The 21834-nt window shown below is 45.4% G+C and overlaps 1 protein-coding gene across 1 annotated transcript in view; it reads left to right on the top strand.

Moving 5' to 3' along the window:
• The first annotated feature begins 8303 nt into the window (after positions 1-8303).
• mcama (melanoma cell adhesion molecule a) overlaps positions 8304-21834 on the top strand; it is a 41526-nt gene continuing 27995 nt past the window's right edge. The window contains exon 1 of the mRNA XM_046410339.1: positions 8304-8493. Coding sequence (XP_046266295.1) covers positions 8430-8493 — 64 coding nt within the window. The 5' untranslated portion in view covers positions 8304-8429. The remainder of the gene's footprint in view (positions 8494-21834) is intronic.

The following is a 21834-nucleotide window of genomic DNA, read 5'->3' as shown; positions in this document are numbered from 1 at the left end:
TCGTGTGAAGAATATACAGAATAAACTGTGTTTAAGTGAACCTGTAAACACACACACAGTTTTGATCTGAATCCTGAGAACGACTCCCTGATTTTTAAGTGTTGCAGCCGTGAACGCTGCGAACACTTAACACCTTTGTGGATATCACACACTCGACTCTTTTATGTGATTGGATGATTGAATGGCTGAAGGTTAATAGTGTCAGCGTCTGCACTTGGAGTTGTCAGTCAGGTCCCAGGAGGAGGGGGGGCGCACTTTGAAGGAGCCAATCCTGACCCTCTGTAAACAAGAAACAGTATCTCACATGAGACCGTGAGAAGCTAAAGGGTCTGTTCAAGACGTTACTCGCATTTTGCACATTTCCGAGTGCAGCTTTTGGGCTCGTGAGAAAAGGGACGTTCGGCTCTTATTTCTTGCTGTGGAGCCGTAAACAGCTGAGAGGGCTGCCGTCGTGATGCGGCACAGAGGGGGGAGGTTATAAAGGTGCCTTATCAGAACAGCCCGAAGGCTCCAGCTCTTTAATTCAGACCCTGCTTTTCCCCCTGAATTAAATTTCACAGGGATTATTGCACACATGTAAACACTCAGGAGTCTCATCATTAATGCTGCTCTGTTTGCAGCTGGAGGAAAATGAAATCTGAACTGTAACTACTGTCTGTGTTATGTGTCAGAGGAGAAGTTGTTGGCTGTGGATGTGACACGCCCTTCATATTTATAAATCTGAGAAAATTATTTTGTTAATGCTTTGTACGAACTGGGTTAACTGAATGAGATCCCACTCGTAGACCCCTGAACCCACTGTGAGCGAACACCAACCCTGTGGACTGTGCAGCCCAACCCCCCCGCCCCCCCAACGCCGTCAGACCCCCCCAGCTGGTCTGTGGCTCACACTTTGTGAACCGTTTCCATCTGGCTACTAATATGCATTAACATGTGATCTGCACGTTATCTTGAAAATGACATTTTTCACAGCCCTTTGCATTCATACTGTGGATTAATACGCTTCCATGTTATCTCGCTCCTGCCCATGTTGTTGTGATTGGAGCTCAGTATGCAGATTAGGTGGGCGTGGCCAACACTCGCCCAGACAACCAAAGGCATCTGTAGGCTGCTTTTCTGTGGCCTTGCTGACTCGTCAAAGGCTTTTTCCAGAAATGCAATAACAACAGGTTTGTGCTTTGAGAGGGGATTGCGTGATGTGACTACTTCTTGATGATTAACCGTTTATTTATCTGTAATTCTTTGCACTTCTGTAGCTGTCACGTGGGTTACCAGATGTGGTTTGTGAGCACAGGTCTTGTTAAATAGACACTATGGTGCCAAACCTGGCAACCTCGCTGTGACAACAAAACGTCAGGACACACGATCGCCGCACCGTGCTGATGTTTGAGTTGCAGTAGGCAACATACAGAGCTTTGGCATGTCGGCTGTTTCCCTCTGCTGCCAGTCTGTAAGCTAAGCTAGGCTAACCACAGCCTGACTCCAACGCAGTGAGTGTCGTCTGACTCATGGAAAGAAAGCAAGCCAGCTCATTTCTAAAAACTGTCGAGCTTAAATGTCGAATACTGAACCATTCATGTGATGAAGCAGGCCTGTGGGGCCAAATGTTGTCCGAGTCAAAGGAGCTTCCCACATACTGCAGCACACAGAAGTGGTCACAGTCTCTCCATTATGTGAGTAAAAAGTGAGATGGCGCTGTGCTGCACGTCTCGCTAATGTAATCAGAGGATAATGAATGTGAAGAGTGCTGTCTGCTGGTGATTAAGGGCCGTCCTGACCAAATTTTGATCCACTACATTTGCAAACAATTGGCCACCTGGGTCCCTCGCACTGCTGTAACCAGACCCTGCATGGTATCTGTATGGAGTCCAGTCCCCGCACCCCCGTCCCCCTGTCCCCCGTCCCCGTTCCCGGTCCCCCGTCTGTGCCCTCAGCGAGACACTGATGTGTCTGAGCTGAGGTGTGCCACAGTGATTCATTAGTTCATTAAGGCGTCCTGTGGCCATGGCAACAATCTTTCCAAGGGGTCAGTGGTAACGTGACAGCCTCCTTCAGGGCAAACCCTGTCACAGGATCTGAGCAAAGGCAGGAGGTACAATCAGTTAACCCTCCCCCAAACATCCAGAGGTTACCATAACCCATTTATGCCCTCTGCCTTACAAAAACATCCACACACACACACACACACACAACTCGAATGATAATCTAATCAGAAATTCTTGGTAGTATATCTCATGATTCTTGTTCCAGTAAGCCTGCAGGCCAGTAAATTTGACTTGTGGTATCGGGACGTGACGGCACACGGTTTTATTTTATTTTTTGTATTCTCCAGAAGAGATTGTGACTGTTTGGTGTCTGCTGTGGGTGGATGCTGTTAAAGGATTCATGTTATGTTAGCGGTGACTCATTGTCTTCAAAATGAACATGAATGTGTTTGCTTTAACCTTCGCTTAACACATTTTACATTTTGTAAAACTAAAGTAAAGTTAAACTTTCACTGTCGATCTCAGCAACAGAATATAATTAATTTAGCAATGTTTTTTAAGTGGAAAATGGAAATAAATGCTACTGTGCTCCTCCAACAAGCAGGAGGTGAAGTAACCTTCAGTCACAGGTGAAGACCAGCAGCTTTCCATGTGTGAGGGTTAATGCAGACCCGAGTGGAGGCCAACCATGTCAGGCTCTTTTCCCTCAGCAGCAAACACAAGCCACACGGTGACACCCTGAGGAATCACAGGCACATCTTCATCGCTGTCCTTGTCTCCTGTCTCTGCTCGAACTTCTCAAGTCCTGCGTGAGTCACCGAGTTGCTGAAGATGATTGCTGATTGCTGAAGATTGCACCATTTGTAAGTGTGGCCTCAGAACAACAACGTCAGTCAGCCAAAATGCTTGGGTTGTTCAGCTCAAACTGCTGTCCGAGCCATAAGGACGCAGCAAGAACACCGTTTGGACCGCAGTCTTTGTGAGGTTTGGGAACATAACGCTGGTCTTATCACCGCATTATAAAATGTCTTCGTTCAGCCGCAGGACGGAGGAGTTCCAGTGATGGACAGTGTTGAAATCCTCCAGTTCCTGTCAGGAGGCCCTTTGGTGTGGCTGCTGTGATTTTCTGCCAGATGTTATAGACATAAATCTCTTTTCTCTTGGTCAGCATAAACAAGTTATTAAAATTTGTCTCTCAAATTGGATCGCATGCCCTTGAAGCCTCCTGGCATTTTTTTTGGTGAATGGCGTCCTTCCTTACATTCCCAGCCCCTCATCTGACAGAGTCTGCTGGAACCATCGGTCCTTGACTCCGTCTGGCACCCCTGCCGTGAAACACTCGGCCCCCCAATCTGTGTGGGCAGAGCAGCCAGTGTGTGGGCTCACTTCAGACTACAGACACATGGAGGACGAGGACGAGGACGATGCTGATGTGATGAACTCGGGTCCAATGTCCCGACTGCTTCAAAGACTTTTTTTTATGTGGGTCCACACAAGAGCACGTTTGATTTTATTTCTACTTTGAACTTCTCAAAGCCACTAAAATCACAGCTGCGCTCGCACGATCACATTGTAAAGCGGGAAACGTAGGATGCAGTCGGGTCCATCCGTCCATCCGTCTGGATTATGGCCAGTCTTTTTTTCTTTTTTACTGTCTTAGGCCAACTTACTGTAAGTCACGCAGCTTCCTGGAAGTGCCACACCAAACCCTCTGAGTGTCCCCTTTAACACTCTGAGCAGACCGGCTTCTCTTCTCCTCTGACTCCCAGGCTCAACCGAATACAGAAACGTGTCGTCCCATCCCAGAATATTTAAAGTTATAATTCTTAACATTTCAGTCGTGGCTGTTTTTGCAGTTTTATTCTACTACAAAATCCAGAGGAACAGCAAGCTCACAGTGCAGCCAAAACCTGTTAATAAACTGAATTGCAGGGTAGAAGGAGTTGACGTCCATGCTGGGACGTTTGAAGCGTCCAGCTGAGGACAGCCTGCAGTTCGTCATCTAACAGCTCATTGTGTCCCGTCCTTCTCCTTCCTTCACTCCCTGCAGTGTTTTCGACTGATGTGCTGTCAGAAAATACCACAAAGAGCACGTCTGCCTCTGTAGAGGAGTTTTTGATGAAAAATCACCGTCGGCACAGAGGCTGGTGGCAAAAAAATTATATAACATACATCTTCACTTTTAATAGATGGAAACATTGACATTAAAAATATGAATAATCGTAAATACAAAAACATAACATCCTTATTGTTTTAAATGTCATTCTCATGTGTACAGCACTTTGAACAGCCTCTGCGTTTGCTAAAAATAAAGTTAAATTTAGTGCACGTTTTCATCATGAAACGAGAGACAAAGACGTAAAGTCTTGACCTTTGGACGGATGTTGTGTACACCTTAAAAGGGGCATAAAGAAACTCTAAAAGTAAAAAGGTTTTGTCCTCTGTTTGATCAGTAAAAACTGTAAAACATTAAGGTTTCATCCCGTGCGTCTAAGACTGCAGTCTCCTGTCACGTCTGATTACATGAACACAACACGTGCATATTGCAGTTCAGTCCGTCTGAAACCATCACTTCGCCGCCTCAATCTTCTCGCTTTAAAGCCACAGAGCGGCACCGGGGATCGCTGGAGTGGAGATAAAGAAGAAGCAAGAGAAAGGAGGGGATATAACAAAGACGTGAATCTGCTTTAAAAGTATAGCAGAAGTAGAAAGATTTTGCAGAGAGGAATCATCTTTTCTCTCCCCGACTCTCCTCTCCATTGCAGGGGGCAAAAGAGGGATTTCAGATGGAGGTTTGGGATTGCTGCCCACTTCAAAGACTTTCTCACCCGAGTTTCTGGCTTTTATTTTCACTCTTATGGAAAACGGACTTCATTTCCAGAGGACAGCCATGTTTGTGTGGTCCCTTTGTGTCTGAGAGACAAATGCAGATTTTTACTGTAAGACTGCAGCACACCCAGTATAGAAAGAAGGGTATTTAATTTCCCTGCCAAATCATTTTGAAGAGCACGAAGTAACTGTTCCATCACTGTGTACATTTCAAGAAAACAAACTCACAGAGACATTATGGACCTACAGTGTTTACAAGTGTGACTGCAAATGTACGTCCGGATGACACGAGAGGACGTAATGTCATGTTTCATGCAGCGCAGTTCAGCGTGAACAAGAGATGCAGCTGACGTCCCGAGACCCGACGCTGCAGGAGCATTTCAGCGTAAGACGGGGATGGATGGGAAGGAATGAGATGAAACAGAGCTGCAATGAAAAATAGATCAGATGCACTAATGTTTCAAAGGTTTAAACAATTTATAAAAAGGAGGGCGAGAAATGGATCAGAGAAAGAAAGGCTCTGAGAAGAGACTGGCTTCATGCCTGAGATCTGCTCCGAAGTTCAGCAGCAAAAGTCCAGTCAGAGCCGAGTTATGAGAGTGCGTGGTTTGTCGGGGCGTCTGGCGTCCGGCGTGGGCGTGACACACTGAGGGCGTAGCGTGAATGTCCGGCACTCTGTGCTCTGGAAGCTCCTCTCTCGTGGCAGGTGAAGAAGAGACATGGCTGACCACGCCATCTGTCCCACATGGAGCACATGCCTGCTCGATGCCCCACCCGGGACAACAGCGGGAGGATGTGCGTGCTTTGAGAGGAAGAGCGGGAAACCGTGAGGCAGCAGAACACTGCTGGAGGAATGAGCCAACATGTAGGAACAGCAAGTCTTGTTTCAGAGCCGCAAAGTCAGCACAGCTGGAGGCCAAGGCGGATGGATGTCTTGTGCTTGTAACCATGACGACGGTGTCCCCTATACTTTAATATTTCACCCAAAGACACAATCTCTCCTAAGCTCAGTGTCACTGCGGTGCCTCAATGTCACATCAGAAAACACTTAGGTGTCATCCTGGATGTTTTTATTTTGGTGTGACTGCTGGTTTGACCAGGTTCAGATAACTACAGCAGTCAAGTCCTCGGGAGACAAAGACAGGAGTGTCCCCTCGGGCAGCGTTATAATTCTCTTAGTTATTTTTTAAAAGTATAGCATCCAGAATCAAAGGCAGGTAACCAGTGTGCTCTTCTGGTGGAGGACGGATGTTGGGCGTCGTCACACGACTCAGCAGCGTCTAATGCAGCGAAAACACATTTTTGACCAGAAGAAATTTCCTAAACGTGCTGAAAAATGTGAAGGAAATCATACGGACAGAAATCGTCCCTGAAGTGTCCAATAAAACTCCTAATTGGTGGCGGGTTTTTGTTCATCAGACTCTAACGAGGCTGAGGAGGACAGAGCCAGTGCACAGTGAGCCGCGGGTCTGAACAAAGGAGACGATGTGTGGGCAGAAAGTCTGAGAAAGAGGCCTGCTTAGAATCGTGTCTGAAGGGTAGAAAGACTTCATGTGAGGAAACGCTGGCTCAAATCCAAGCCAAATATTCCCTGATACGAAGTCCAAGATACGCTTTTCCACACGAGTGCAGCCTTTTCAGCACCAAGCTCACATTGGGTTTATTTTCGGTTGACACATGCTCACTTTTCAAAGCTCTCAGCAGCATTTTACAGTCCTCATTGGCGAATGACAATTAATGCAATTTTCTGCTTTTAAACTGTGCTCTCATTTTTTTGCCTGCTTTTGTTTTGTTGTGATATACTGCTTACCTTCTCCTCTTCGGGGCTCAGAATAATGAAGGAATCTGAGAAGGCTGCAGGTCCACCTTAAGGCCACGTTTACCTGAGACTAGAAGTGGAGGCTGCTTCAGGCTCACAAACCACAAAGGTTTGGTTAGTTGGGTTTAAACAGATATTTTTTCTCTGTTTTACTCCAAACTACACCTGACAGAATTTTGTGTTATATTCAATTACACAAATCCACATCAAATTAAACATCACATCAGATTAAAGATAGGAATGTTTTCAAACAAACCACACATCATAATTAATAAATAAATAAAATGACGTCCAGTAAATTTATTCGAAACATGGCCGCTCTGCCTACTCATTAATTAGAATCTGTGAAGAGATCATAAAATCTTGCTGCGTCTTTGTAGCAGGAGATAACAAAATTGAAAGTTGGATTATCTTTGCGTTTGGACGTGCGGCCTGGTGACGTTCGATGACTTCGCTGTGAACCTGCAGGAGGCTCATGTGTGATGAGTGCTGGACAGCTGGGTGACCAACTTCAGGAAGCCTTTCTGCTGCAGCTGTTAGCCAAGGTGACCCCACGGTCAGCCATGACAGCACCAGCAGTCAGCCTCACTTCACTGGAAGGAGTCCAGTCCGGCTAACCGCGGCTGTATTGTGTGCATCTCTTCAGAAGAGGAATATTAATTAGAGCACATATTTCCTGATCTGAACAGTTGCTGAGGCGTTTATTACTGCGAGATGATCAAAGGTGGTTGCTGTGGTCTGCGCTGGTGGCTTGCAGATTTAACTCACAGCACGACTTCCAAGATGACCGATTTAGTTAAAAAGCAAACTTTAAGAAGCGTTTGTTTATGTTGTGAGTCTTGAGTTGCTTTAAGGAGAAAAAAAAACGTTTCTGCAGAGCCCAAAGTGTAGAAACCACAGCCTCAAGGCCACAATCCCCAGAGGTGGAGCTACACCCGAAACTCCATCAGGCAGAAGATGAGAGACCAGCTGGTGACGTGGGGGTGGCTCGTGCGCAGGTGCCTGACGAACCAGCAGCAGGTATAAACTGACGTTTTGCTCCAGAAACTGCAAGCTAAGAAATCTCCACGAGCCCCCCTCACCTGTGACACAAGAGCGAATCAAAACCTCAGGGAGCTTTCATCACAAAAACATGCGCAAACAACGCGTGCGGCTGACGTCTCTACAGCGTGGACAGTAAAAACTGTCCGCCATGCTGGCCCCCTGACCGTACCAGGACGTACTACTCGCAGTACCATGATGAAGTGCGCACAGTGGTCCCAGTGAGGAGGGCCCTTTTCCTCCACTGGAAGGGTCCCTGAGGTGGCACTTCACTGCGTTTCCTCCGCAAGAGGCCCCACCTGGAGGCCCCCGCATCACCTTTAGCGCACTGATTGACACATGATGAGGACTGAAGCACTCAGGTTTCAGCACTTCCAAAGTTCCAGACTGAGCTGAGTTCAGCCAGCAGGCCGTGCGCACGCGACAACGTGGGTTTTTATCGCGGTGACCTTGACGACTTTTCCAGCGAGAAGAAGAAATCGGTGTGTGAATTGAGTTTGTGGCGGTAGAAAACACCGATTAGCTGCTTCTACCACACAGAAAGGTTCACAATGAGAGGAGGAGGGGGAGGAGGGGGAGGTGGAGGAGGAGGAGCAGGACCCCGCCAGCCTGAGACTCTAATTGAGCTCCCTCCTCCCCCTCCCCCTCCCCCTCCTCCCCTCCTCAGTCTCCTCCGGGCTGCTGGCTAACTTCTCGTCGACAGAGCAGCTCACTTCAGTTAGTGTTGGACTGGATACGTCGAGCAGTGAGGAGACATGGCTTTCCTGCGCAGCGCGTTCCCTCCGCTTCTGCTTCACGTGTGCCTGCTGAGCTGCAGCGGTGAGTTCGGCTCAGTTCACTTCGCTCCTGCCGTGTGTGTGTGTGTGTGTGTGTGTTGTGAAGTTTAGTGAAGGAGGAAAGTGCGACTTTGAATGAGTAAACAACGCGTATGCTTTTCTTTCCTCTGACATGTTTAGTCAGCTCGAGCGCAGTTTGCTCCATTAAAAGTGAGTTTTTTTCGGGTCCTGTGGGCCTCGTGCGGTTAATCACGTGAGCCCGTGAGCTCCTGTTATCTGAAGCTAAATTACATATAGTTTAGTTTAATAAGCGCGTGTTGAGTTGGTGGCACCCCTCCTCCCCCCCTCCACCCTCCCAGCATCTCAGCCTCCACTTTTGGCTGCTTTTTAAATCGAGAGTCGACGTTAAAATATTTAAAGGTGCAGTTAATTACTGCGTAATTGACGCTGTTAACGAACCAATTAGCGTAAGAACGCGTAGCTGCAGGCTGCAGCGCAGACATGCACACATGTGGCGTGTGAATGGCGTTTTTATTTATTTCTTTATTTAGTTTTAAGGCTTGTGTCATAAACCGAGTCTGGATAAGTTATTAAAGCTTTAATAAGACTGCCGTAAACATCTGAAAACCCACAGCAGAGCCAAAGCCAGCCAGAGTCCCAGAGTAGGAGGACTCGGTTGGAGTTTAGTCTCGGTGATGCATTCAAAGCAGACGCAGCGTGATGGGAGAGGCTGCTTTCAAACGCAGTGTGCGTGTCAGCCTCTTCATTATCATCATGAGAACCAGTCTGGGTTTTCCTTCAGACCGTCTGCGTGTTTCACTGCAGCTGCTTTCTTTGTAGACCTTATTTAGTTAAGGCTGCAGCTGACGAATATTTGCTCTCTTAACTAACTTGAACATTGCTGTCTGAGAAATAGTTAAATATGTCTGCATCACGGCTGTCAGATTCAAAGACAACTCGGTTTAAAACAGTGTAAAACACAGAAAAGTAGTGAATTGCTGATTGATTTCCTGTTAATCAGTTAATCAGCTCTGAATTTACTTTACGACCAAGTAATGGAGATCAACCATGAATTACAAACAGCTAATTAAAGACAAAACAGGCAGTCAAATAACGGATTAGTCGGTAGACAGACAGTTAATGGAGTTTGATATTAATGATGGTAGTAATCTTTGAGGTTGCAGCTTAGCAAAGTGCAGCATTAATCTGTTTCATATCAGCCGAGTATCTGTGGACCTGGGCTCCGTTAGAGGACACGAGACGGGGCTCATGATTCGATGATGCTGTGAGCAGCTCGGTGTTATTGATTCATAATCGGTGTTATTGATTCATAATCGGTGTTATTGATTCATAATCGGTGTTATTGATTCATAGCGTGTCTGTGTTTTCTTGCTAATGACCAGGCTACTTTCTTTGCCCGACCAGAAATGGCTGAAGTTGAACCCTGAGCTTTGAAGTCTTTCAGTCGATGAAGAAATGTGAGAGAGAAGAATCAGTTCTCATGCGTATCACTTGTTTCCTCCCACGTCTGCCCTTAAAGCCCGACTTCACGTTCACTGGTGGCCTACTGAGTAAACCTTCCTGCTTCTCCATGTAGCATCTATCAACAGGACAACACTCGCTCTGTCCGACCTTAAACCTCTTTTTCTCCTAAATCTCTGTTTTTTACTCCATCAGCCTTGTCTTAATTGGGTTACCTCTGTTTAATCCTCATCTCCCCTCTGCCTGCTCTGGAGACTGAGTAAAGCTGCCTGTTTTTGGATTAAGTCGTTGGTTATTCATAGAGACGTCGGCCATCTAAAGAGCTTCTAGACGAGGTTCTGTCAAAACTGACCCTCTCCCTAATGGGCCCTGAAGGGCACTTACTCAAACACAATTTGTGGCTAAAAGCATTTCTCCTGCATGGAAATAACCCCATCCTGAGCATGAGGAGAAACCCAAACATGTAGCTTAGTTGATGCAGCCTGTATTGATTTGGCAGGCCCGTGTTCATCAGTATGATGGTCATGTTGTGTTACAGGAACGAGCGGTCTGGGCATTGTGGCTGTGCAGTAAATCAGAGTCGTGGCAGAGCTTTTACGATGATGCTGACAGAACAGAAGTGGATACGCACGACATGCTTGCTTAGTTCATGCCATTATGAGATAACACAAACAAGATTTTATCTGTTGATCAGTTAAAGTCTGGTTGTTTGTTTGGTTTTTTGGTTTTTTGGAAAATATTCATTGCAATTCAGAATGGAGGCCGGCAGCATTCATTAACTTGATGTACAGGACGACAGATTTAGCTGTGATTCAGGGGCAAAACGCCACGCCGGTTCTCAGTTTTTTTGTATTTCAGTTTTCCTTGGCAGAATAAAGAAGTCGTGGTTTTCAGTTAAAAGACACAAATCAAACCGCTGCCTCCTGTAGGACAGTCCTGTCTCTAAGTCACCCATATGCTGCCTGTACTTACATATTTCGCTTGAGTCATGCTTACAAAATTAATAATATTGTCGTTTTACCCCCAAACCATAATCTTTTCCGATCCCAAACCAAGTTAGGGTTAGGAAGGGGGTTGTGACTGATGTACAAACTGATTGGGATAATTTGGGGTTAGGTTGACGTTATAATCACGTTCGGTCTGACATCATTTAAAACAGCTTTGGCATCACTCATCAACAAATGCTGCACTTATTTGCGGACTTGAAGCGATATGTCTCGTATGTCAAGACATTTCATCAGCTCTCCTGGAGCTCCATGACCACGAGCTTCTTTAAAGCCACGAGATGTTGCAGCTCAGCACTAAGAAACAACTCATTTCTCTCTCGATGGAAATCTTTCCAGTGTTTTCCCTGCTATTGCCTGAGTGCGTGGATTCTGCATATTCAAAGACTTTTATGTTTAAAGGTGGTTATTGTGAAATTTTATTTTGAAATTACGAGTAATGTCTTGGTTCTCTACAATTTGCCTCTTTGGAAATTAGCCTCGTTAAGCTAACTGGCTAACCTGGCGCATGCGTCCTGTTTTACGGCATTTCACTGTGTTTTACGGCATTTCACTGTGTATTCACACAGATTAAGGATAACCATAAAAGCTTCTCAAGAGTAAATTATTAATGTAAGCTATCTAAAGCAAAAGCCGGACAGACGTCGACCCTGAATGTGTGAAATCAGGCCAAGCTGAGCGTGGCGTTGGTGGTGAAGATGCTTTAAACGTGTCCCTCCCACAAGCAGTCAGTGTGATGGAAACTTAATTTCTGCCCATTTTAGAGTTTCCTGTTGATAGAATTAATGCACTGCTGAAGGGCTTTAACTTTGATATCCAGAAGCCTGGCGTTTGTGATCTTGTTAACGACAGCAGAAGACACACAGGCATGCAGTAACGGACCAATCATTCCAGACATTTATTAACACCAAATCTGGTTTCAGTCTCTCAAATGTGAGAATTTCCTGGATTTCTGATTTATTTCATCATATGTCAGCATCAGTTGAAAATCTTTTCCAAATAAAACAAGCAATTTGAAGAATATTAAAGACATTTTACGTGATTTTTTGTAATAATGATCAGATTAAATAATGGTCAGATTAATAAACAAGGTTAATAAACATTATATTTCAGGTGGAGAAAGCGGGTCTGGCCCTTTTAGACACCCCACATCTGGATTTTATTTACAGACTTTTCCTTTACTTTCAATACTGCACCTCCTAGTGCAGCTTCAGGTCAACGCTGGCTTTGTGCGCTAAGATTTTACAGGACAGGCCACAACAGGCGCTTGTAGATGTCTTTTAATCCAGTATGTTGATGTTAAACACAGGGCTCGCCCACAACGTCTCCTGCAGCAGTGGAGGAATGAAACTTGTAAAGTATGTTGGCTCACATGGTCCTGCTGGCTTTCCTGACTGCCACCAAAGCTGTCTGAATGCCATCCGTCAGACATTTTGGGAAAGACCAAGCAGCTGTGTCATGAAGGCAAAGAGAAAGCAGCCACACCTCTTTATGCAGCCAGCACCTCAGTATGGAGGGTCTGTTGGTACAGCAATCAGCTAAATACGTGTGGACGGAGACAGACACGTCTTTGTCCTGTTCCCATCGCACGGCAAGCAGAACCTCATGTCTTTTAATGTTTCACCACCAGACATGTCACACTGGTGCAACATCTTCACCCCTGTCCACCAAATGTCTTCAGCCCCGTCCACCAAATGTCTTCATCTGCGTCCACCAGTATCTTCACTCCCCGTCCACCAACGTCTTCACTCCTCGTCCACCAAATGTCTTCACACCCGTCCACCAAATGTCTTCACCTCCATCCACCAGCACCTTCACTCCCCGTCCACCAAATGTCTTCACACCCGTCCACCAAATGTCTTCATCTGCGTCCACCAAACATCTTTGCCCCGTCCGCCAGATGTTTTCATCCCCGTCCACCAAACGTCTTCACACCCGTCCACCAAATGTCTTCATCTGCGTCCACCAACGTCTTCACCTCTGTCCACCAAACATCTTTGCCCCGTCCACCAATGTCTTCACCTCCGTCCACCAATGTCTTCACCTCCGTCCACCAGATGTCTTCATCCTTGTCCACCAAACGTCTTCACCTTCGCCCACCAGCGTCTTCACTCCCCGTCAACCAATGTCTTCACTCCCCGTCCACCAAATGTCTTCACACCCGTCCACCAAATGTCTTCATCTGCGTCCACCAACGTCTTTACCTCTGTCCACCAAACATATTTGCCCCGTCCGCCAGATGTTTTCATCCCCGTCCACCAAACGTCTTCACACCCGTCCACCAAATGTCTTCACACCCGTCCACCAAATGTCTTCATCTGCGTCCACCAACGTCTTCACCTCTGTCCACCAAACATCTTTGCCCCGTCCACCAAACGTCTTCACCTTCGCCCACCAGCGTCTTCACCCCCGTCCACCAACGTTGTCATCTCCGTCCACCAACGTCTTCACTCCCCGTCCACCAAATGTCTTCACCCCCGTCCACCAAAGGTCCTCACGTCCCGCTAGTCACTGTCACCAGGCAGGTCCGGGCTCCACACTCCCATTGGCCCAGAAAGACATAAAAAACATACAGAAATTCTTGTATTCCCTCAGCAGTCACCACTTTGAATGGACTGAAATAAGCACTTTGTCAACACGCCATATTTTCTTCGTGCCCGTGTGGTGCTCTTCAACAAAAATGTTTTGGGAATCAATTCAGGTCATTATTCATTGTGATATATATGGATTTATTGATATTTTTATAGAATGATGTATTTGATTAATTAAATTGCTCAAACTGTACCTCTTACAGTTGAGATATTCAGATTTTTAAAGCACAATAATAAATTGTGTACTCATTCTTAGATCAGATTGTATTGCCGTTCTGCTTCGGAAAATACATTTTTTCCTGGTGAGCGTTGAGACGTCATGAATCGCTCATTAACGACCTGATAAGAAAATGTGTTTTCATAGGGAGTTCAGTGATAGTAAAGTGATGAAATATCCAAAAATGAGTCATAAGGTATCGCAGTGAGTCAGTCTCCTTGTGTAAATAATGGCTGGTCTCCCTGACCTCGTCTTCATCCGTCTCCGTGGCTCGATGCCTGGGAATGCCTTCGCCCTGCTGCTGGGCTTGTCTGAATGTAGCAGGAAGTGTGCAGCTGTTGGCTGCAGTTGTTCATGTGGGATTAGTGCATTTGGCTGAGTGATAGCCAGGCATGACAGCCATATAATCTAATGTATTGGCTCATTGTTTTCATTAAAGAGAGTGGGCTGTTTGATCCCTGTGGTGTTGTAATGGTGCCCTGCTGTAGAGCATCAGGCACACGTGAACGCTCAGGTGCTTTACGTCCTGTTCAATTCATTCTTTGCATTACTTTCTGTGATTATTTAAGCTTGTGAGCCGGACGTGCACACTCGGTTAACATTAAGGAGAGATGGTGGTTTGACTTGATCAACACTCAGTCGAGACACCATCTTGATTTGCTTTAACAAAACCATGCAGAAATGTTCGTCCTGCTTCAGATGCCAGGAGTGGATGTTGTAGGCAAACAAATGAAGCATTTTTGCAGATCGGTTCAGTGTGGATGTTGGGTTAATAAAAGCGCAGCCACACTGTATTGAGCTGACAGGGTGGACCGATTGAACTGCACACCAACACAACAGGCTGGATTCCTTTTGTTATGAGAAAATGACAGCATTAAAAGGATTCATTGATTTCTGAGAAAAAGTAGAAAATTGCCTCCTTCAGTCCGAATGTGAAAAATGGAAAAATTGTTTGAATTTGCTTTGTAGTAAGAACTTTGTTGTTTCGGGCTTTGGTTTGACGCCTGTGCATGTTTTAAAGATCCGAGACGTGTTAGAAAATCAAAGGCCGTGCAGTTGGCAGGAGCAGCGCTGACATCCACCCTTAAGCCTAAACTGAAGGGTTTTCAAGAGCCTTGTCTTGCATGTCTGCTGTATCTGTGCAGTCAGTGGATGGTTGATGTCGGAGTGGGATTTTATATCCAGCAGCTGCCTCTGTAGTTTGATCCTTGGCCTTCTGGGAGGGAATTTCGGCAGTATTGACGGCCCCCTGACTTGTATGTTATTCAAAGCCCATCAGTCAACACAGTGAAAAATCTATATGGTGAGCAATCCGCCCGAGAGAAGATAGGACCCGTTTTAGGAGCTTGTGACGTTTGTTTAAGCAAACTCAGTCCAGAGGAGGAATGTAGGAAATTACTCACGAGAGGGAGGAACATCCATGTGCATTCAGGGGGTGAAGATCTCGTCATGGAGGAGTGCCAGAGTGCCAACCCCACGCTGAGGGGTTGTTTTGTTTTTTGCATTCATTTTTCCAAAAAAGAAGTGTTGAAATGCTGCAGGGTTTCACAGCAGAGATTTTTCTTGTCGAGCTGACAGGGTTGTTTCTTAAAAGCCTCTTTGAATCCCCACATACTGGATTTGGCTGCACCGCTCGCACTGGATTGATTATTTGTATACAGTGTAGTAAGAGCAGTGTGATGAGCGTACAGGTGTGTGTTTGCCCAGGTGGATTGTCAACGTAGTCATCTGCGTGACCATTTACGAGAGAGAGTTTAACCGTCTTATCCGTCTGTGCTTAAAGGGACATTTCACAGCTTGTAGTGTGACCCCACAGAATTCACTATGGCTGCACAGTGGATTTACCCAGATGTCATGAACCCGGCGTCCGATGGAAGAAACGCTCAGATTCTTTACCTTAACAACAGTTTAGAAAATACTCTGTCAGAAGTAGAAGGCCGACACTCAACATTTTACCAAAGTAAGAGAACGTAAGCATTATCGACATAATGTACTTTAAGTATAAACTTAAGGATACATAAAGGTTTGTGCTTCAGGGGCAAAAATGGTTTGGTCAGTCTTATATAAATATTTATTATACTCCTGGACTGTTAGTACTGATTCGTTAACTTGTAAGCAGGTTTTTAACGACTGTTAAACCAAACCAGACTGTTGACTGGTTTGATTTAATGTATGAAAGTGTGCTGTATTTTACATGCTAATTTTAGGTTTTTATAATCTCTCCAGTAGCTGTGGCTGCTGGATAAATGTAATAAAAATAGAAAGTAGAATAAAATTAAAGTCCCCAAGTAGCGTACAAATACCTTTGAACTGTAGTATTTTCCACTTCTGGAGCCTGGCAGTGCGTCTGGAGGAACATAAACAGCCTCACACCCAACACACACCAATGTGAGTGTGTAAATAACACACACACACACAACAGCTTGGATTAATGATATCCGCACTGAAAGCATGCAGCTGATTAATCAGCACGAGGTGAGCATATGATGTGATCGATCAGTCAGCTCCTGATATGTCTAGTGATCCGTTTAGTTGTGACATGACGGCGACGTGGCCTCCCGGCGTGTGGTGTGTCGCAGCTTCAGGCCCGACGTGAATATCAGGCAACATGTCACAAGAAAACTTTGTCCAATCACATTAATAAAGGAATTCTGATTCTGATTAAGATTAAGATACTCAAACAAAAGCACTGCATAAGAAAATGTGAACAAAGAAGATCAGTTTGGTGTTCACGTTCACAAATCCAAACGTCTATTATGCTTTTGTTGTAGCAGCAGCACCAAGTGGACGTCTGTTGTCGTGCTGTCCTTCGAGTCTGGACTAAATGTCCCTCAGTTACATGCACACATATGTGTGACAGTGCATGTGTGTTGAAGACGGTCCTGTTTTCTTTGTTGTAAGACATCCGTCAGTAGTCTCAGTCTTTGGCAGTTTGGGCCATTTTGTCTTTCAAACTCTGCACAGGCAAAATTGGCCATCTGTACATGACGTCCCTTCATATTTAGAGGGCCCATCTGTGGGACACATGGCGCTCTCTTGGGCCACAGTCCAAGTCTTGGCAGTGGTCCCATCAGTGCCAGAGGGAGAGACAAAAACCTCCAGTATTGCCTTCATTGAGAAGCCTCGCCTTCCTTCTTTTCCCACTTCTGTCCCTCTTTGCTCTGCAAACAGAGCTTAACCAGCAGCTGCACACACCTGACGCCCAATCCATCGGATGCCGAGGGGGCAGCGAGCGGGGGCTCACGTTACAGAGAAATCGTACACCACAATGGTCCTCGCCTGCTTCCCGCCTTTTCTGAGCCGTGTCCCCCCCGTCCTGTGTGCCCTCGCGCACCTCTCTCATGCCCCCTCCTTTGGCTTTTTGTCTTTTTGAGTTCAGCGGACGGAGCCTGGGAATGTTTACTTTGCTGTCGTTGCTGATGTTGTTGTCAACAACTCCGACTGAAATACGAGTAACGCACAGGAAAGAGTCGTACGCACATGAAGGGTGGGATTAACTTAAAGAATGTGCGATGTGAGAGAACTCGCCATGCTTGGTCTGAACAGTTAATGAGAACGTTTGTGTAAAATCTGAGATAATGTCATGTCATCTTTCTCGGCTCATGAGGATTTGAAGCTGGCACCACCAAACATCCCACCCACGTGGAAAACCTCACAGTTTCTTTAAGTGTCCGAACCAGCAAAGACAAAAACATCCTGATGCCAAAATATCTGATTTCAGAACAGCGTAATTTTGGCTCTAAAGGTGTTTTTCTTCTACCTGGCATGACAAACGCTGGGCAGCCCAGATCTTTGTAGTTAGTTATGTATAATAATTGAATATTATGGGCTGGCTGATTCATCTCTTGGGCTCCATGTGGCGGCAGGTCCAAATGGAGCCGGATAATATAGAGATTGAAATGATTTGCAGGTTTATTGGAAATGAATTCATGTTATTTGTCAACCAACCCAGCAAAATGAATTTTCTGTAATATCATAATCCAAGGCCGTGAAACTCAGCCTGGAGGAGAAGAGCCAATCAGAGCGGCTGAAAGCATCCACAATGACCTCTTATTACCCGTAGTGGGCGGAAAGCACAGATTTCCCTTAAAACCCTGCAGGCTTTAGGTGTATGAAATGTGAGCGCAGCACTATGTCACTGGTGATCTGTTTCACTTTACGTCTGTTGTGCTGTAATGGATATGAGAGATGTTTCTTTTTGGAACAATGCAGGTGCCACCAACTTGTCTTCAGCGTTTGCTCAAGGCTTCCTGCCCACCAAAGAGCACGACATTGTCCTGGCGAGTGACGAGTCCTCTCATTTCTTTTTCTCTTAGGGTTAATGTCAAACTGCCAAAACCAACCGATGTGTCAGTGTCTCCTGGAGCCTGCAAAAGTATATTTAGTGTAGCATTCAGCTCATCGCCAGGATTAAGTTGCAAAGTGTAATGATGAGAACATGCAGGTAGTGAATGCAGCAGGTAATGCCTGCATTTCTCTGCATGTTTAAGGGCCAAAGGCCACAGAAGCTGCCTTAAAGCCCAAAAGTCTTTTATTACAAAAACCCCACAAATTACCTTTGGTTACCTGAGTACACATTGTTTTTCAGAGCAGCCTTGATTAATCAATTTGAAAGACAATTAGCTGCAGGCTATTTTTATGATCAATTAGGTCAAACGTTTTCTAGTTTCAGCTTCAGCTTAAATGTAAGGATTTGCTGCTTCTCTTAGTCGTTTATCACAGTGATGTGTTTAAATTCATTAGATGGAATTTCATTTATTTCTCCTACGTTTATAAAGATTAAATGCAAATGATGTGTGGCGCTCTGTCAGTCTCCCGCCCCTTCAACTCGCATTCACATCTGTTGTCAAATGAAAATGAAGTCAGGCTGACTTTGATGGTGAAAAGGCATCTCTGTGTTCGGTGTGTACATGTGCATATGAATATTCATGACGACCTGAGGGCTAACCAGAGTGTCTTTCATGGTGTTTGCCTCTTGTGCTAATGGGCTGTGCCATGGTATGGATCTGGCATACATCTGGCACTGCCCCCCCCTGTCTCCACACACACACACACACACACACACACACACACACATTAATCTGCTTATTTCTGTAAACTAAGCAGCCACACATAGGTTTAGAACTCGTCAACGGCCGGTTTCTTCAGAAAACAGCCTCAGCGTTATGTGTTTTCTTAAAAGGATGACCGTTGTATTGGGGGGTGGAGGGGCTGCGTGTCCAGAGCAGGATTATGAAGTCTTGTGTCAGTGTTGAAAATGTTATCCCAACCCCTGAGGCTCAGCGAGCGGCGCAGTGTTAGAGGGCCAGATTTAACTCACATTTCATGCTTTGTGTCAGCTCAGCTGATTCATGGCGCAGGCCTAATTATTTTTGTCTTTTTCTGTCGTTGAGTTAGCAGTTGCAGGGCATTTGTTTGGCACATTCCCCAGAGGACTCGTCTCTTTGTTTAAGTGTCCCTTAGGAGAACCAAGAGAGGCAGAAAATGAGCTGATGGAGGAGAACCAGCAGCAACTGTTGATCAGATAGAGGAATTCATCGAGAGTGTTTCCCGTCTCTGTTTCTTTGCATCATTGTGAGAGCATGATTTCCATTAGGGAGTCATCTCTCCATTATTTTGTGGACTCACTGATGTATTGTTGGTCTGCAAAAGTTCAAAGTGGTGTAAAATAGCCATCACGATTGTATGAAACCCAAAGAAAACCAGAAAATATTAACATTTCAGAAGCTGAAAACAGTAAATTTTGGTATTGCTGCTTAAAAATGACTTGGAAGTTTAATCAGTTCTCTGTCAACAAGCTGACTCAACTGACTGACTGTTTCAGCTCCAAATACAAGCATAAACAATTTAAATGCGTATTGTGTAGTATGTAATGTAGTGGTTATTAATGGAACGGAGTATCAGTTCTGTTAAATGGATCCCAACATGATGGATGCAATTTGGCATAGCTGATAAAATGAAACCAAAGTTCTCAAATCTTCAGAAACAACTAAATAAAACAACTGACAAAAATATTTTACTTAAATCTGACAAATCAAAGAACTCAAAGTCCCAAAAAGTACTAAATTCAGAACCCAGAACTATTTTTGTACTGTATCAAACTTGTGATTTGGGTTTGGGCAAGTATTTATTGAGTTTAGTATTATAAATAAAACCTTGCATTAATAAAACCTTGTATTTCTAGACTCTCCAACCAGCTTCCAGAAGTCACAGAGTGTGGGAGGAATTTGCCTGGCAGTCTGAAGTGAGATGAGCTGAATTTGAATTGGAAAAGATCAAACAAGTGTGTCCTTTCCTAACTGTGAAAGTCTTTAGTATGGACTCCGCAGCGAGCAGATGGAGTAACATGAGCTCTTTTGCAGTGGATGTTGGGTTATAGTGGAGCTTGCACGGTGACTTGTGTTGGGTTTTGTTGTGAAATGTCGCTTGACGGGACGACAGGCTTCGTTCAGAGATGAGAATCAGACACTCAGAGGTGATGTCCAAGCCTCACGCTGGATTTGTGAAGGAGACTCGGTGCAGAGTTGACTTTTCGGGGTGATTTAGTGGCTGCCAGACTCTGCCAGTGTCTTTTGAAGACGTGTCTGATGAAAGCTGTAATGTGATCTTCCTCTGCAGCTCATGTTTAGAGTCTGGAATCTTCCCCGTGGGGCTTCTTCCACAACTGAAACTTTAGAATAAAGACGTGTCAGGCCTCCGGGCTGAGACTGTCCCCTGTGCTGCGAAAACTGGTTTGAAGATTTTGTTTTGAATGAACAGCTGGGATTGGTTCGAGGTGAGAAAGACAAAGGCTGTGGTTGGCTGCTGGCACTCACCGTCCTGCAGAGCCGAGTGCCCGAGTCATCAGTGACACAAAGTAGAAAATTTGATGACAGACTCGGCGTCTGCACATTGTTAGGTTCTTTTAGCTGGACTTGTTTCCTTTGAAAAATACAAAACGTACCGTGTCAAACCTACCTGGAAGCTGAAAACGTGATAAAACTGGACCAAAACCGTGTTTGTGAGGAATTTCGTCGTTGGAGAACACATTACAGCATAAAAAAAGTCTTGAATCAAAACCAAATGAAAACGCTGTGTTTGCCGTGCCAGCATTGTGATCCAAACACATTAAAATCAGTGTGTGCCATTACGTGCAGAATGACACGTGACTGCACATTTGGTTTTTTCTGGTGCAGTCTGTGCAGGTTGGCTGGCAGATTCTGTTTTAACGTCTGTAGACGCTTTTCATGTCGTGTCTCAGTTCGTCAGTTTGTCCGTTTGTTCTTGCAGTTCTTCGTGCTGGACAAGTTATTTATGGCGGCTGCTGCACTGCTGAATGAGTGACACAACACAGCAGTGAAAGTGAGGTTTCCCTGCAGGTTAGCTTTTGTGACTCCATAATAGTCTTTGTGTTCTGGGAGGTGATTTTTGCCTAAATGCACTTTTGAGCTGTGACAGCAGGACAGCAGAAAAACCTCTCAGCTTCCCCCGAGCTGGAGACAGAAACACGAATCTCATCTTAGCCGGTGCCTCCCTGTAGTCCTCCTGACATCATCAGTGGGTGACAGAAGCAGACCCTGGTGCCAGACTGCAGCCTCTGCTCACTGAGTCATCCGAGGTGGTTTGGGCATCTGGCAGGGAAACCCCCGTGGACACTGGAAGACCGGGTTGAGGTTGCCGGGGAAACTGAGTGACCGTGACCTGGATAAGTGACAGAAAATGGCTGGAATAGATGCTCAGGAACCGTCCACCATTACTGCGAATCCTGACTTGTCAGTGTCCTTTATTTACTTTTTAAGGCATTTGTGTGACAATCTGAGTTTGGTGGACTTTTTTGTTGCCTTTTTTATGTCAAAGGTTTTAGTGGCAGCACAGAGTACCTCGAAAGCTTTTGTTATCGATATTGCAAATAGGGGTCATACATACAAGCTGTCTCAAAGATTGCAGGAACATAAAGTGTGTTTGTGCAGCTTTAAGACCCCGGCAGAGGAGGGATTAGCCCACTTGTTTAAGTTCCAGCATATGTCATGCTTATCTAATATGCAGTCATATCGATATAACAGACCCCATCCGGAGTCCCATTTAGTAGACGATGTTTCCTGAAGTGCTGC

Source organism: Scatophagus argus, chromosome 14, assembly GCF_020382885.2.
Source record: "Scatophagus argus isolate fScaArg1 chromosome 14, fScaArg1.pri, whole genome shotgun sequence".
Lineage (NCBI taxonomy): Eukaryota > Metazoa > Chordata > Actinopteri > Scatophagidae > Scatophagus > Scatophagus argus.
This window is presented reverse-complemented; position numbering and strand designations above follow the sequence as displayed.